This window comes from Haliotis rubra, unplaced genomic scaffold, assembly GCF_003918875.1.
Source record: "Haliotis rubra isolate DU_JTF1 unplaced genomic scaffold, ASM391887v1 Scf713, whole genome shotgun sequence".
NCBI lineage: Eukaryota > Metazoa > Mollusca > Gastropoda > Lepetellida > Haliotidae > Haliotis > Haliotis rubra.
Window position 1 is genome coordinate 199,580 of NW_025767428.1, and position 17,317 is coordinate 216,896.

A 17,317-nucleotide genomic window follows, 5' to 3' on the forward strand; every position below is an offset into this window, starting at 1 on the left:
TGGATCTTTGATAGGTGTGTTTGATGTATAATCGATGCATGTAACATCAAATTACTGAATGTTTGAACCTTGCACAATGCAATTAGAAGCGACAAAACCCTTTCCACATTCATACTAAATCTCTGCTAAAAGCAAGTTGTACAATTGTGACTATATCATTAGCAGATATTTGTTTCAGCAGTATCAAATCTATTTTGGAATCATTAACGTAAGCTGGAAGTCTCTTCTTTAAAGGTTCGTTACACAACCAAAGATAACACGCATCTGTTGAGAACGGCTAAAGGCCCATCTTCTGAAAACATTTTTTTCGGATTTTTCGAAACCTTAAATAAGCGCCAGGTCTCACAAATTACTTTTCTATAATTTACGATTTGTGGTATAGTTTTTGCAAAAATAATTATAGTAATTTAAAAAAAGTAAAACAAAATGATTAATTCGGTCCTGAGTGTATTAGTGTTATATACATGCTGTGGTGAGTACCCTCAAAACAATAAGTTAGTAGTTCTATATAACAATGAATCAACAAAGATAAGATTAAAAGAATAATCGCTGAAATGTAAACTGTCCAATATATGTGCCATGCATATGAAGCTTGTCCCAGCAAGTATCTCCCTGTTCAAGCATCTACACAATACATATACAATTGTACTTGCTTGGGCTCCATGTATCCGCATTCCGCCGACCACCATGCTTTATGCGCGCACCAAGCAGATGTCATGTCAAGTTGGGATACATTTAGCAGACAAAACGTTTTCAGGGAAGACTTTCATATCGCAGCTGAGCATGATCGCAAATGCAACACCCGCATCTTTTCACTGGGCTCGTTGCTTTATTGTTAAATTACTTGTCCATGACAAATGAAGCATGAATGAGAAGACCAGTTCTTTCTTTGTGTGGCCATCATAGAACCAGAAACGCAATAAAATGACTCGTCGATAATTTTACACTTCCTTCTATAAGGTAGTTCGTATGAAGATCTAGTTTACAGCTGCTAAGAATCTTTTTTGAACTCCACACTCCTCTATATTCAACCTGTATGATCGCTGTCCGTACAAATCGAATTTGGACCATTCAACCAGTGAAGGATATGAAGAATAACGATCCACGCTGTTAGAGTATGACACATAATTTTCAAGGTCACGATCTGAAAACCCTAAGGTTTCTTGGTGGAACCGATCACACAAAATAATCAAATATGCTGGCACATTCTTGGAATATGTGTTCCGGTCTACCATACCACAGAATTAACATTTTTATAGGCTTTACTTTCATGATGGCATTTCTGTTTTTAATATGAAACCCCCCAAGTGGTCCTATATCCGTACATGCTTTTAAGAAATGCTTCCACTAAAAGGTGTATGTGGTATATCATATTTGTGAAGAAAGATGTTGTGACGCCATCCATGCATATTTTGACGAAAGGTTCCACAAAACACTTTTTCTTACTGTAGAAGAGTTCGGTACACCACACAGACAAAGTAAACGCAACATGCAGTGACCCTTTGTTGTAGCAGAACCGAAACAAAGAAACAGCAAATCCAGAACCCAGAGTTCACAAGACGTGGTTCTGTGTGACATCCACAATGCACTGAGTGCACACAATACATCACTTTATAAACAAGGAAACAAAATACATCACTTCATAAACAAGGAACAAAACAAGTTCGATACAAGACGATACAAGTATGAAATGCGATGTTAAAAGCGCATAGCATCCTTTCAGCATTGATTTGATTAATGATAAACATACCGCTTCTCAAAGCATGCCGAGTATTGAGCGAAATGCATGAAAACCATGTGATATCATGCACATCTATTTCCGGATTATGCAGGCAAAATTCATTGCATTCTTCTGTCAGGCATTCACACCTTAGGCTCAGGGCGTGCACATGCACAGGCAATGCACGTGCTTACCTCGACCTTGACATCAGCGAGCTCAATGTCAGAGTGGTCACTCATCAGGGCTTCGTTGTCCTTCGGGATGCCATTTAGGAGCTCACTTCCGGGTTTGGATTTAGGTTTTTCCTTCTCACTACTTTTACGTCGCCATGTTCTTTTTCGCTTAAGTCGACCGTCGTCCGGGGGTTCGACAGCTCGACACAAAGCTCGCTTTAAAACGAGGCAAGTGGTGTTAGTTATCAGAGATTATGTGATTCATTGGGGTGACGTGTTTCTCGCCAGTCAGCATAATTACAGCTACATTATAGACACCCGCACTAAGCCTTGACCAGACAAACCAAAGCCAGAGTCGACCAACACCATCCAAGTAAGCTGAGAGAGCTTCCCAGCTGGTGAGTGGGTGCATAAATGAAGTTTATGCCGCAGTCAGCAGTATTCCAGCTACAGCAAGCAATTTTGGACCAGACAAACCTGTGACCGAAGGCACAGGCATCGATCCATGCTGCTCGGGTACGATGGCACGTTAACAACCAAAGTTCCGATCTCCATTTAAGTCTGCTCTTACGCAAGCTAGGTCTATTCTGACCCAAACCCTCATAGAGGTCGAACCTGGTTGTCTACCCAGGCATGAAAACAGGTGTTGATGCTGAGCAGTGCCCCGTATAGTTTCTCACGACACGTAATGATACAGGACACCTACTCTGACACGCTATCCACAAGACGAACACACGAAAGAGAAGAAGATTACCCAAAGTGAAGATAGATATCGTACATGACGGATGCAACTGGACAAAGCAGTCAGTGGATGAAGAGAGAGCACACAAGGGTACATGGAATATAGAGACAAGAGGCGCGAGGAAAGTGATGAGTTCACAGTCGATGACATAAAACAGCAGTGATTTTGCGTTCTGAAGAACAATGGCAGCGGATGTGTTTTGCGACAGATAGTTACGTGTGCAGTGTGCGACAGCAGACATTTTGCGCTGTAACGGATACAGTGTTTGGCACGATGATGAAAATTGATGTAAACTGATGTCAAGATGGGACAAGCGAAAGTAAGCACGGTCTGATGTTGATTTTAAGAGTTCATCTACACTGGAATCAATGGTGATTGTTCTGAAAGATGACGTTTTACTACAAGTGCAACGCTGAACACTGTTAGACTTCGTGACCTACAAACAATTGAAAACTAAGCAGTGCTCGTGTTAGATAGTGATTTTTTCCAGAAGGTATTAGGTTACACACAAAAAGCAACATTTGAGCAAAGTCAAAGTGCAATTCTAACATACAAATTCAGTAGATACATATGTGCTCTTCTACTGCTAGGTGTTTCATAAACTAGAATGGTGATATGATGTTCTGGGTACAAAGTTCTATCTACGACAATTCTACGTTCAGTGAAATCCAAGTGACAAGAGAGCACATGTACTAATCCCATATAGACTTAATCAACTGGGGTGTCAGTGACCTCTTAGTGAATGTATTCGTAAACCTAACCTTCTAGCCTCTATAAGCGCGCCCTCTAACGGACATACGGTCTTACCCAGCCGCTCAGTGTCTCCATGCGCATCTTCTGTTCATGGAGCTGGATTTGCTGAAAATGAATGATAACAAAGGTTAGGTTGAAATACACAATGGCTAGATAGTATATAAATTTTCCTTGTCAAATTCCTTTCCTCTCGTCCAAAGCTGAAAAAGAACCCCAAATTGCCCCAAATTGTCTATGACGTCTCCTTCTCTTGGTAGTGAGTGAGCATGGTTTTGGGCCGCTTTTAGCAATATTCCAGCAAATCACGGGCGGGGGACACCAGAAATGAGCTTCACACAAAGTACCCAATACTACCCATGTGGGGAATCGAACGAGGGTCTTCAGCGTGACGAGCGGACGCTTTAACCATTAGGCTACCCCACCGCCCTTACTTGGTAGTGAGATAGAAGCTGAGCCAATGGTTTGATTTCCAGATGGGGTTTCCGATCATGATCTGGGACATGTAATATAAGTAAATGCACCGTAAAGCATTGCTACTTCATCACACTGAATTAGAATTCTTTATGATACATCCATTTCTGTAAATGAGACTAGTGAGATCTTTTACGAATGCTTCGAATCCTGTCTAAAGTTGAACACAATAGTTAAAGACTGACTGACTGAGTTTGGATTTACGCCGCTTTTAGCAGTTTTCCAGCAACATCACGGCGGGGGACACCAGAAATGGGCTTCACACATTGTACCCATGTGGGGATTCGAACCCGGGTCTTCGGCGTGACGAGCCCACGCTTTAACCATTAGGCTACCCCACCGCCCCCAATAGTTAAATAATGTATTTTAAGTCAACGATACAAGGTATCTGAGTGTTAGACGTAGTGTACCTGCAAAGCCTTTCGTCCAACTGTGAGGGAAGTGTTGTAGTTGGTCATATTGCTGAGTGCTTCCTTCACTCGACTCTCGTGTTGAGCTAGCAGTGACCGCCTGGAAACACAGCCAAGGCATTATATACACGGTCCAATTGGATATACAAAGGGTGGACAAAAGGGTGGTTTTCTAAAGCAAAGTATGCAAAAAAAACTAAATCTTAGCAGAAAATGAAATGGTTGAGCATATAGTTTCAGGCGAATGCACTTGAATTTGTACAAGGTGATGTCTAAAACGAGCATTTGTCAGAAGAAAATACAGCTGAAACGGAATAAAAATATGATCAATTGAAACACATGTCTACAGTGGTGCTGGGAAAGAGGAATAATCCGGTGGATGCAGAAGAAAATACTAGGAACAACACAAACACTGAAAATATATCACTGCACATGTTACTAGAAGTACGTGCTTGTCCTGTAGGTCCAGTACACATTTGGATCTATGTTACGCTCACATGGTGAACGAGGTATGATCTAATGTTGCCTCGGAGTTGACCGGAGTATACATGTTTTTACTTCATCTGCTTAAAGAACGGTAAGTGTTAACCGCTTATGCTAAAAACGTATAAATACACATAAGATCTTTCTGAAAATGCAAAGGGAAAAATGAATATCTTCGCAATAAGCCCATATATTAGGTGAGTGAGTGAGTTGGTTTTACGCCGCTTTTAGCAATATTCCAGCAATCTCACGGCAGGGGACACCAGAAATGTGCTTAACACATTGTACCCATGTGGGCAGTCGAACCCGGGTGTTCGGCGTGACGGGCGAACGCTTTAACCGTCTGGCTACCCCACCCCATATATATATATAATTATTATTAAGAGTTAAAGAGATTAGCTTCTAGGCTTTCATTTGGACATTCATCCAAAATGTAATCATTATTGTGTTGAGTCTTTTCTAACCTAAAGTTCTAATTCATTAAGGGCTAAGGTTACTTGGTTGGGTCTAGGACATCTACTCTAGATTTTTCACACAAACGCATGGATGTCAAATAACTTTTTGTACCATATCTGACAAAGCAAATAACTAAAACGATTTGTCAAAGTGATGTGCATACTACCTGATATACACCGGTGTTTCCACGTTATATATCAAGTTGGTTGTTGTATACCACGTTTGTCAGATAAGGTTACCAAACTCTGTACCGTAAATTTCAATACCGTGCAGAAAGCCTAACTAACTAACTGAAAATGAAAACTGAGATCTTACAAACCTACAGTGCACGCAACCACAATAAAGAACCGTGAAATAAACCATACCAGTGCTACTCCGCGAAGTATATGGCATTGCAATAATAAAGTGCCATGAAAAATACATTCAGCAAAATACATCTAGAGAAGGAGAGGGGATAAATGTTGTTGTTTTTAAATATGGAGTTCCGTTTTCTTTTGAATTTTGACAAACCAAGAAACCGAACAGTACAGTGTTTGAACAGTGCACCATGCATTCCACACAGTATCAGCCTTATTATTGGAGGAGCCCCAAACGACGTATTTACTAGGCGACTTCTGCTTGATGAAGACGCGAGACACGTTACTGACAAAATAAGAATCATGATCAGGACGAATTTGAAATTCGTGACCCGAACCAGTGCATCCTGGCACCAGTAAGGGAGACAACCACACAAACTCATTTTTTCCGCCGCACCGAGCCTTAATGTCGGCGTTCTACAAACAAGGTATGATATGACTACATTGAAGTAAAGGGGCAACACGTAACGGGTGGACACCTTGTGTGCGAGTACGTCCACAAAGTACATCCCATGCAGTATATTCAACTGAACATGCAAACATGAATGCCGACGTTGTTCTGACGTAGTTTCCAGTGTCGTTGATGAGTTAGTTACTACAACACTACAAGCCTAACCTCACACCGTCGCCAACAGTGTCACAAACGACTACATGCCAAACAAATTACCCTGCTCCTTTCCGTCGACTCTTTTTCAGCAACAAATATCTAAAGAAGAGAAACACGACGTCATTCTGACAGTGCCTTCACCCACGACAATTAGGGGTCGCAAGAGGCTGCGGAGGGGGGTTGCTATCAAATAGGGGGAGGGAGGTCTGGAAAGTCGATCATAGTTTTGGGGTACCGGTGTTGGACTAATCAATATGCAAGTGAAAAGTTCCATTGATCAATAAGTGGATAAGTATTAAGTGACGATAATAATAATTACACATGATTTTAAAAGTTGTGAACCTATCAGGACTCATTGGGGAGTTTGGGGGAGTTTGATGACCTGGCAGCAAACAGGAACTCACAAACTGCTTCCAGTTCCAACTTTCATTGTATGTTTTAATTGGTGAATGAATACGATCGCACCGTCTTTCATAGTCTGTCTCACAGTCCCTGAACCACATTGTCCCCACTGCCAGGCTCTCTCTGCAGTGCTAAAGCCCTAAATAAAGTAAGTCTAGATTTCCTCATGTTCTGAATCTCTGGTCTCCCTGGGGCTCCTTTTCAATTTAGATGGTGTTGTTTGTTACTATCAAAATTATATATATATTCAGAGACTAAGCATTAGTCTACTTCTTTCAGTGTAACTCACACATTGGAATGTATTTTTCTTTCACCCATGAACGTTTTGAAACCTAAAGTGAATACTATTCAGCAACGCAAACGAGCAAGAATTGTGAATCATCTTCGAACAATAATCGATCGTCGTTTACTTTGGCTTACATCTTAGAATAAGGACAAGGGACGACAATGGGTTTTAGTAATTGGGTACGGCTGCCCACTCCTGGTATGTTTCATGTAAGGTCCTCCCATGTCACCAATAGTTGGGCAGAGAGAACACAAACCAGTTGACCGACATTCTACCCTTGCTTCCATCACTATGGACAAACATTGCCTTTCCTGAATGTCTACATGTTCCATCAAGGTATTTCTGACCTTCAACCAACCCTTCCACAGCCTTGGTTATTACAAAAGACACTTCCACTCTTATTAATACCACACTGTTAAATACAGGACTGTAAGATGGCCATTATTGTGTGACGGTGCCCCAAATGTTAGAACAAACAAGGGCAGACAACTCACTTCTCCTTGATAGAGTTGGTAGAGATCTGCATCCGGTCCCTCACGGCCATGAAGAACACCTCCTCGCGGGTTGACAGGAAGTATTCCAACATCGATTTCTACAATACATACAATCCCATACAAAACGGAAACGTCAAAGGTTCTCCTGGTGCCACAGTGGGTGTCCTCACGGAAATAATATTTCAAGTCGATGTCAAAGTCAGAATCTCTGTAGGCGTTATACTCAATCTATGTCAGTACGAGTCCCAGGCCAAGGGCACGTTCTGATACATTTATATGGTGCATTTTAGTCTGGCGTTAATGGTTAAAACGGGCAATTTGGAACCACATAAACCCAGTTATGCAACTGACCCACGTATGGTAAAGGGTTTGGGGACAAAGGAAAGTGTTGTGTATTGACGTTATAACTTGCGTGGCGTTTGCGCAAACCCAGTCAGTGACAGTTCGTCATTACTTGCGCCCCTTGGCGAACTCTCATTACTGTAAAGTTAGAAAAGCACAGTTTTACAACTGCCATTGAAGTTGTGTTGCGTTCGCGGTCAGACAAGTCATGGAACGAATGTAACAAAAAGAACCAGCAGAAAATATCAATTGCTGACAACTATTGCGTAAATTACGTCATCACAAGTTCTGTACATAAGAGATCCTTGATCATTTCAGCAGTCTGGCAGAGGAACAATGTAGATGTATGTATGCCGCTGTAGTGCAATATGTACACACCTGCACGTCTCTGTTGGCGTTGAAGAGCATGATGCATATGAAGGCGAGGACCTCTCGAGCAATCTCGTCGTTTCTCCTGGCGAGGTGAGGTAGCACCTTCACAATCACATCCTGTTGGTTGATGACGATCTGCAGGTCCCGTATGTGGTTCAGCTGCCTAGAGCGCGCGGGGAAAATAATAACATCTTATTATGTGGAATACAAACAGCAGATTGTCTTCTTGTTAATTGGACAGTGTTTGGTATGTTCTAGCTATATCACGACCTGTACATGAAGACTGATCCCCGAACATCATGAGTTGGGAGGACAGATAGAATACATCATGTCGCATTATTAAGACAATGTTTCTAGATTTGAAGTAGCTAAGCTTCTTTAAGCAACGCATTGTCACAGAAAAGTACCAGGAATACTAAAATATTGTAAATACTTCTTGATCTTGGCTTCGCTGGTCCGGATGTCCCAGTCATCAGGGAGCTTCCGCTCTTCGTTGTGGATGATTGCTCGGAGAAGCTGGAGGCACCGGACGTCTAGTTCCCAGTGGGTTGGGACATTCGGGTTGGCCTGCTTGGCTCGGATAGCCGAGATCCTGAATCAGACAGTTGGGCCTCATAACATAACATATGATGGTATAACACACTCGACCCTTTAGCTGTACACTGTGGACTGTACTTAGTTTTACAGCAGATTTTACCATTACTTAAACTATTTAGCATGAATGAATTTAATTGAATAAATATTCCACGTTAAATATACTCACGATAATTGTTCTATCAGTTTGAAGGCAGGGGCGTAACGCTTGGCTATTTTCTTCTCCCCGCTGTTTACAAAGCACTTCACCAGATGCTGGAACTCTTCGCCCAGTGGAAGTTCTTCGTTGTCGCCAACTATCGTGTACTCTGTAGGAGGGAATATGCTGTTACCTCACAGTACAAAATTACAGATGGCGTATACAAAGTATGCAATAACTATAATGCATTATAATTCTGCATTATACTTTTGATTTGTAGAGCATTGTTTAACGAATTTTCCCATTCACTTTTCCATATCCATGTATCCTTGTTAAACTGTTTCTTGGTGGCGTGACGAGCGTTAGAGTACTTACCCCTCTTGTTTTTCTTGTACTTGAGCTGTGCACTGACGGTGTTGTGGCCGCTGTGCACGACGCTGCAGTTCTTTGTAAACGTATGGAACTTGGCGTTCAGCTCCAACTCGGAAGCATAGTACTCCATGTTACCCTTAAACATTGATTCAGTAACAGCTATAGGATTTTTGTAATGACTGATAGCTGATCAACTATCATTAACATCATATTACAGATTTCAGAATGTTTATAAACATGTGCTGTATGTCTAACATACAGTAGGTGGAATTGCTTCGTTTTGTATGCTGTTCGTTGTGAACCCGGGGTGTAGCGGGACCTGTCAACGTTGTAATTACAAGCCTTCTGTTCATTATTCTGTCGACCATCACACGTACCCTTCGTACTGCACTAGTGTTGTTCTCGAACCTCATCTCGCCTGTCAGCTTCTCCAGCACATTCACCAACACCTGCACCAACATATAACCGCAACATGACCATCTGTGACAAAAAGGAGCTCAGGCCCAGAACATTATCAACCGTGATAAACTGTTTCATTGGAGCATTTTCGGCGGTAGCCGTTTTCCGCCAATGAGGACATTTCCTTCAATGCATCATTAAAGCCTACCGTCTTTGAGCTGTTGGACACGGATACGATGGTGGTGACGCAGGTGACCATGTTCTTCATCTGATGCGGGCAGGTGATGTGGGAACCGAGGACGTCGCACAGAGCCTGAGAACACACGGCGTTAGATGTAGATGACGTCGTTAATCTGCTTGTCATACAACTGAATTATTTTCCCGCCTTAAAATTTAATGTTAAGAGAAAATTAAAAACTACCCATGACTGGGTGCATATACTCACAGTGAGGGCGTTAGCAAGGCTCTCTGTGGTGAACACCTCATTAGGGTACACGTCTTTGTCCGGGAGGTAGAACACTGTGTAGAAGATCTGGAACACGCAAGGGTGGGTGAAAATGAAAAATGTTCGATGTCATGATATGTCACAATAGTCTGCAAAGCATTGTCACAGAATTTCAAGCCGTCTCCCGAAGACAGTTCGTTTGATTTCATGAGGAGTTTAGCACACAATAAGCTGTACATGAGATGAATGTTATACTTACATGGAGGAACGGCATGACGGCGTCCAGGATGTAGAAGAGACTGCCGTGCATGACGGCACGGGTGTCGTGCCCCTCGGCCACACAGCTGCAACAAAAACAAATACAATTGATGAGGATGTTTATAAAAATCACACGTGCCATCATTCTTACTGGTTCATTGCGTAACGATCCCTTAGACACAACGTACGTTTACTTAAATACTGCAAGAGCTGGAATAATTTATTACAAAGAGTGTACAAAGAATGTAGCTATGTTAACTGTTCATGGATCCTGTATTGTACCTCTTCGGGGGCTGAGACTTGAGGAGCTGTGATATTCTGTCTGGGTGGTGCGAGAAGTAGTCGATCAGCTGATTGATCTCGCCGCTCGCTGACGTAATAAACTCCCACATGTCCCTGCAACGCACAATGATAATAATTAGGGTAACAATGTGGTGGTGCTCAAAACTGACTGAGGGAGAGGAACGACCTATTCCTTAGGGGAGAGGAATGACCTATTCCTCAGTGGGTACCTGTTTTTGACCATGTCAAATAGCTTGGGGTGCGCAAAATATCGGAATCAAGTCCCAAATCGAAAAGTGAACTAAAAGTTTTTTAAATATGCCAGGTCATGAATTACAATTCTATTTGAACAAGACTTAATATAGAGAATTTTGTATTCCTTAATTGTAAAGGCCTCACTTGTCATGCTGTAAGTCTGCCGCGCCGCTCTCCACCAAGTTGCTGGTTGTCTTCATGTACACCCACAGCATGAATTTGATGAACGGCTTCTTGAGGTTGGTGTCGATGTGGGGGTGGTTCATCACCCACAGCAGCTCTTCCACCGGCAGGATTGTCTGGCACAGGGACTCGATGAACTTGTTCTCACCCTGCATGGTCAGATACAGAGAGAGTGAAGTGGTTGAAGGAGATGCTAATAATAATTATCATCATCATGACCACTATTAAAGCATCGAAAAAATGGGAATCGAACACAACTTTTAAAACGAATGCTGTAACTTCTATGCTACTCAGCTCTCCCAGAGTAAGATCTTATGTACGTACATGTACATTTGTTTCGTCCTTAGTCAAGGTTCACAAAGATGTTTGAAACTGAAAAAGGCAATGTGATTAAAGGGAACGCAATAAATATTTAGCCTAAAGACTGACTGACTGAGTTTGGTTTTACGCCGCTTTTAGCAATATTCCAGCAACATCACGTCGGGGGACACCAGAAATGGGCTTCACACATTGTACCCATGTGGGGATTCGAACCCGGGTCTTCGGCGTGACGTTTAGCCTAAAGAAGTGGAGATATGTCGGTAAGGATTAATCCGAGTACCTCAGCACATGTTGCTAGTAGGTCGACCAGGCTGATGAAGTACGTCAGGTGGCCTCGCTCTGTCTTGTTAGTGAGGATCTTCTCCCTGAAAAACAAAACAATTGTCATTACTACATGAATATGTCAATAACACCTTTCAACGTGTCTATTGACCCAGCTGGGCCTCCTTTCACAAAGCTTTCAAATGTTGAAGAATGGGAGTTAAGGTTAACCTCAGAAAGGAGTCCCTGTACTGTCAGTATCCATCTTATGACTAGTTACCTGAGCTCTCGGGGCTGGTCGAGTACATAGGCTGCCTTCTTGAAGGTTTGCATAATGTACTTCATCACCAGCGCTTGGTTGCGTTTGATTGTCAGGTCCAGTCCTTCCACCTTCACGAGGACTTTTAGGAGTTCCAGGAACTCTGGAGCTCGATGCTGATTCTCCGCGGACAAAAGAACAATCCTCTGGATTTGGCGGGAGTACACCTTCAGACAGGTAGCCTGGTTCCCGATGAACAACTGAAATAGGGATTCAGTAAATGAAGAACATGTAAAACATTCACACTATGAATTACGTTTACGGATTGACGGTATTTGTAAATTGTGGATTGACTGAAATCTGTCAGATTGTGGCTCCGGTTCTATTGTTTAGCGAATCATTTCAGAGGAAAACATCCTTTTCCCAATGTGTTAAAATATACCGACTCCGCTGTGTTAAAGACTTTCTGCAAATGCCGGGTACCTCTTTGAGCGCCAGAGCCAGATCTGAGCGGACGATCTGTACATCCAGCAGGGTGTCCAGGTGTTCGAACAGCTGCTCCTGCACGCGCTGGTTCTCTCTGGTTAACAGCTGCAGCAGATACAACGTCTTCCTGAACACCGTCTCCATCCCCTTGTACTGCTCCTGCAACACCAACAAATCAAGTCTTAGTGGTATACACGCTTTACGTCCTTCTGTGTATGCTCTAGCTTGAGAAACGTATGAACAAACTAGCTCTTCCTTCAGGGTAGAAACCGTCAAATGTGCGGAATACTTACAACCAGCCGAGAATCAATTTCCTGAGAGAGAATGTCCAGAACAATCTTCAGAAGTCCTAAAAACAAAGGAAACTTGTGTTATTGGTAAATATAAACAAATACAATGCAGCTTTTCATGTTCAACCGGAAATATCTGTACTAAAGTGTAGGAATTGCAAACTTCTCAAGTGACACAAAATTGCTCTGTGGGAGGGGCAAGTACAGATTTGGTCTTATTGTAAACATTAAGTTTATCTCACAGTAATCAACTGACCGTGACTAATCATTATGTTCTGGTTCATGTGGTGAGGTTCATCACAGGTCTTCGGGAGGTGACAGAACCTATAATACAAGGGGTAAAATCAGAGATAGTGACAGAAGAATCATTACTGGCATATATGTTGTAACTGACCACCTTTACACAGATTACAGACACAACGTTGTTTGATCCCTTTATGGTATGAATGACACATTATAACCGATTGATAGTTTATACAAAAAGCGGGGAGATAACTCACTCTGCTAATTCGTCAAGGACATCACTCATCAGTTGCACCTGCTGGTCATTCAGTTTCGCACGTGACAAGCGTCTCAATGTTGGCAGTGACCTCTGAACCTCGCGGTGGACACGTGCCGAGTCGTGAGTAAGCAGCACCTACATACATAGGCATTGGTGAGTGACGAAAACATGCACACATACTTGCAGTAGATTTTCCTTATTGGCAGACCAACATCGGATCTCCAAGAACGCCAGCAGTTCCTGACAGAGACAACTCGAGACATTTATTAAGGGTTACCAAATACTCACTTGAGCTCTCTCCGCCAGTTTAAACATGTCGTTCTGGGAGGAGTACATTTTGTTCAGGATGTCCAAGGACTTGACCACCATTTTGTCAGACTTGTAGTTGGACAGGTCCTGATAGGAAACACAAGTGCAGTTGTTAGAATATAATATATGGTGACACCATCATAGGACACCTTCAGAACCCTGGAATCGCCTTCAAATGTATAGTTGTATCTTTTAAGCACACCTTAGATATGTAAAACAATCACAGTAATTAATTCTTTTGTCCATCCTTGCAATGGTCTCCAGATGATACAGGTAAAAACCAGGGGATGGGGCAAGGGCGTGGTGGCATTTTCAACAGATTGTATTTCTGTGTCCGTTAGTTCATTTTACTCACATCACAGTTTACTGATAAGCCTAAATAACAAAGAAAACCCAGAAAACTCCAAGTTTGAGTCTAGTACTGACCAGTAGCACAGCAGTGGTGCTGTCCAGATCAAAGATGGCGGATGCATGGAACATCTCTTTCAGTTCTTTCAGCACCTCTTTCTGCTTCTTCAGCGATTTCCTGGCAACACAACACGACAGTCAGAATGTGAACAGAAATATGTGAGCAGTACCACAGTCATGTCAGGGCGACTGAAGTCAACTGCATGTGGAGAATAAAAGCCGAGGGCAAACGAACAAAGGTAATTATGGTACCACTTACTTTGACGTGTCTGTTGGGTCATACGTCTCGTACAAGAGCGGTTCCAGCACCGTCTGGAACTTCTTCTTGACAGCCCCCTGTTTGGCGCCCAGTTCACCGTACTTGAACTTGGTGACAAATACCTGCAGGAAGGGAGAATATAGGTGTAGACAACAGATGATGAAGCAATGAGATATCTTGAAGACTGGACATCTCTCTTGATTATGAATAATATTTCGTCATTATATATCTCACCTTCAGCCGTAGATTTCTCTGGAATGTCAGGAGAAGATCGAGCACCCACATGGCCCTGAAAAGACAGTTGATATGTACAGTCAGAAATAGTGTTATATTGGACTAATACCTGTTCTTCATGGCATCAAAGCCTATTCATCTACTTACTGGTATTTGGCATTGACGATGGCCTCCATTTCTTGATTCAGCTCGAACCTGGTCGTGTTTCTGTACTGAGCGACAGACTTGCTAGACTCTTTAGAATAACCTGAAGAAAACAGGTGGATTTACTTTATGCATTTGAATGAAAGGCACTCTTGTTCTCTTCTGGAATGATGCTTGAGTGGTTACACCCATTTAGTTAGGAAGCCGACAGTTTTGGTATATGCGTACCTTTGCCCTTGTCTTTGTCCTTGGGGAATGGGACATCATGCCGCCCGTCCAGCAAGCTGAGTAATGGAGGCAGCAGCTTCCTGACGTCATCCAGATCCATGTAGTACCCGAACTTTACAAGGTGGTGCAGAAGGCGGAGAACCTAGCGAGATTAGAGTGTATTGAGATTAATGTCCATTTGAAAAGTACATTGAATTTCGTCACCATGACACAGCCAGAAGTGAAGTACATTGCTGAAGTTCACTACTTTATTGAAACAAATGAGTTCGTGGAAATTTGTCGTGTTCACAGGGATTCTGTTCTGGGATTCGAACTGAGTTGTTTATATCCTGCGACTTGGAAGACGTAGGCTATTAACATAAAGCTACCATGAGTACGCGAAGGTTATCTCGTGTGAAGAAATAGACCTGGGACACATTAACTCTAATCAAGACAAAGATTTACCTGTTCTACCAGAAGGTTAAGGCCGACCATTGACGCCGTCATCGTACAGTTCTGCGCAAGGAAGTCCGCTAACCAGTCTCTGAGCACTGGGAAGATGGTGACAAGGTCTTTGACCACCTGTTTTACAAGGACAAGACACAATGACAGAAAAAATCATCGTGGAGCATCACACATACATGCCATATTATTACACGTTGTTTATGTTAACTGTAATTGTAGACAACAAAATATTATTAAATGTGACAATTTCTAGAAGCTGGACATTCCAACGTCATATACGGGAAGAAGCATTGTCTGAACCGCATATTAGGATAAAGGCATTTGAAACAGGACAACACAATTTGCAGAGTGAGAAGTGTTACGTGAGTATATCCTCCATTTGTTAGACAGTAATAAAACACATGATTAAGGAGTTAGTTACTGGCGTAGAGCTGGGTATATGTAGATACATCATTAGCAAGCCGTCAGGACCATGTGATACAGGCACGGTGTGTGGTTAGAACAAATATCAAACTCAAAGACAGAATAATAAGTGAGAAGGTTTTGTGAATTATCCCCCTTTTGTGCATTCTTAAAATACCATTAACCATTTTTGTATATTGTGAGTAGGTATTTGTATTTAAGGCGATAAAAGTTGAACTTGGGTCATGATAATTATCTGTATTATCGAGGTCATTGTTGAAACATACCATTATATCTATTTTCATGTCATATCTGTATAAAGATCCAAAATACAAATTAAACATATGATGCCGTCCATTTTATATAAATGTGTAGAATTATGCTGTTTTCACACTATTCCAATCACTGCTCGGCAGGGGACACATTATATGGACCAAGCAGTGGTACCATATTGGGATTCGAACCCGGCTTTTCAAAGTAGAAACTACTAGGACACCAAACAATCACAACGTTCGTGTGACTTAATGTATACACTTGTAGTGAGTGAGATTAGTTTTACGCCGCACTCAGCAATATTCCAGCTATATGACGGTGGTCTGTAAATAATCCAGTCTGGACCAGACAATCAAGTGATCAACAGCATGAGCATCGATCTGCGCAAATGGGAACCGATGACATGTGTCAACCAAGTCAGCGAGCCTGACCACCCGATCCCATTAGCCGCCTCTTAGGACAAGCATGGGTTACTGAAGGGACCTTTTACGGGAATGACAGGAATGCAAATTATTTCACGTCTCCGAGGTATCTCTTGTGGAACAAGAAAGCCAAATATAATAAGTTCACGGCACACGAAACTCCTAGCGTACTTAGATATTGCAACGTAGTCTCTTCTCGAGGCAAGAGCGTCGAGAATAAAGAGTGTCCACTAACCTATATCAAAGTCCAGCTTTGATAAGACAAGGGGGCGCTCTTGCCTCGGGAAGATGGCCTATCCCAGTAGGTACAACTGTATGTATGGTACATATCTACATACAATCATCACGTGACCCTACAGATACATTACCTCGCCGCTGTCCCGTCGTTCGGCCGTGTGCTCCTGGGGTACGGGAAAGCAAACAAAGGCTAATTAGCGAGCAGGTGCAAAGAGTCCCCACCCCGACTGCTCTCCTACTGCCCCGTCCCCGAGTGTGGCAGACATCACAGTGACTTCCCTTAAGTTAACACAGCAGAATGCTTGATGCAAACAAAACCATTCTCATCTTCTAATCAACGAAAATGTCAGACTTTAGTAAATCTATATTCTACAGGTAAAAACAACGGATGCGAAGTGTTTAACGAAATGCTACGACCTACGGCAGGTAGGATGGAATCTACTGTTACTCTATACACAGCAAAATAAACTCTTCATATTATCAAGTCACGACATTCAAGGCTCCGGCGTAGTGTAAGACATGAAATATTTGCGATATCCGCGGGAGCCTTGTATATCAAACATCGGGCGAGATTGCGACGCTGGGGGAAATATTTATGTGCAGATCACAATTCACTGACTGGCATAGTCTTCAAAAGAAAGAAAAAAAGAATATTTAAAGAAACATCTACTTCAAAAGTGCCACAAGCGCCATGCACGTGAGCGGGTGCTCTGCAGGCGTCCTGCTACCTCATGCCCTTCTACTGGCGTTACGACGTCCTGGTATCATCACACGAGTACTCGCGAACATGCCGCAGTGAAAGAGTGATACAGTTGCACCAAAACTACACATACGTTCTATATGG

The 17,317-nt window shown here is 42.5% G+C and overlaps 1 protein-coding gene across 10 annotated transcripts in view; it reads right to left on the minus strand.

The window, feature by feature from the left end:
* LOC124259212 (inositol 1,4,5-trisphosphate receptor type 3-like) overlaps positions 1-17,317 on the minus strand; it is a 177,526-nt gene that overhangs the window by 11,574 nt on the left and 148,635 nt on the right. For 7 of the 10 annotated variants that reach the window (XM_046693310.1, XM_046693317.1, XM_046693315.1 and 4 more), the window contains 28 exons: positions 15,140-15,256; positions 14,696-14,837; positions 14,471-14,570; positions 14,324-14,378; positions 14,090-14,211; positions 13,849-13,948; positions 13,402-13,509; positions 13,112-13,248; positions 12,868-12,935; positions 12,615-12,670; positions 12,319-12,480; positions 11,857-12,095; positions 11,596-11,680; positions 10,956-11,143; positions 10,557-10,670; positions 10,276-10,360; positions 10,017-10,103; positions 9,780-9,884; positions 9,550-9,621; positions 9,176-9,308; positions 8,831-8,969; positions 8,501-8,659; positions 8,074-8,230; positions 7,354-7,451; positions 6,232-6,270; positions 4,270-4,369; positions 3,443-3,493; positions 1,915-2,109 (listed from right to left, as the gene is read on the minus strand). In XM_046693310.1, the coding sequence (XP_046549266.1) occupies positions 1,915-2,109; positions 3,443-3,493; positions 4,270-4,369; positions 6,232-6,270; positions 7,354-7,451; positions 8,074-8,230; positions 8,501-8,659; positions 8,831-8,969; positions 9,176-9,308; positions 9,550-9,621; positions 9,780-9,884; positions 10,017-10,103; positions 10,276-10,360; positions 10,557-10,670; positions 10,956-11,143; positions 11,596-11,680; positions 11,857-12,095; positions 12,319-12,480; positions 12,615-12,670; positions 12,868-12,935; positions 13,112-13,248; positions 13,402-13,509; positions 13,849-13,948; positions 14,090-14,211; positions 14,324-14,378; positions 14,471-14,570; positions 14,696-14,837; positions 15,140-15,256 (3,213 nt within the window). The remainder of the gene's footprint in view (positions 1-1,914; positions 2,110-3,442; positions 3,494-4,269; positions 4,370-6,231; positions 6,271-7,353; positions 7,452-8,073; positions 8,231-8,500; positions 8,660-8,830; positions 8,970-9,175; positions 9,309-9,549; positions 9,622-9,779; positions 9,885-10,016; positions 10,104-10,275; positions 10,361-10,556; positions 10,671-10,955; positions 11,144-11,595; positions 11,681-11,856; positions 12,096-12,318; positions 12,481-12,614; positions 12,671-12,867; positions 12,936-13,111; positions 13,249-13,401; positions 13,510-13,848; positions 13,949-14,089; positions 14,212-14,323; positions 14,379-14,470; positions 14,571-14,695; positions 14,838-15,139; positions 15,257-17,317) is intronic. The other 3 variants (XM_046693312.1, XM_046693319.1, XM_046693318.1) reach the window with 1 other exon arrangement.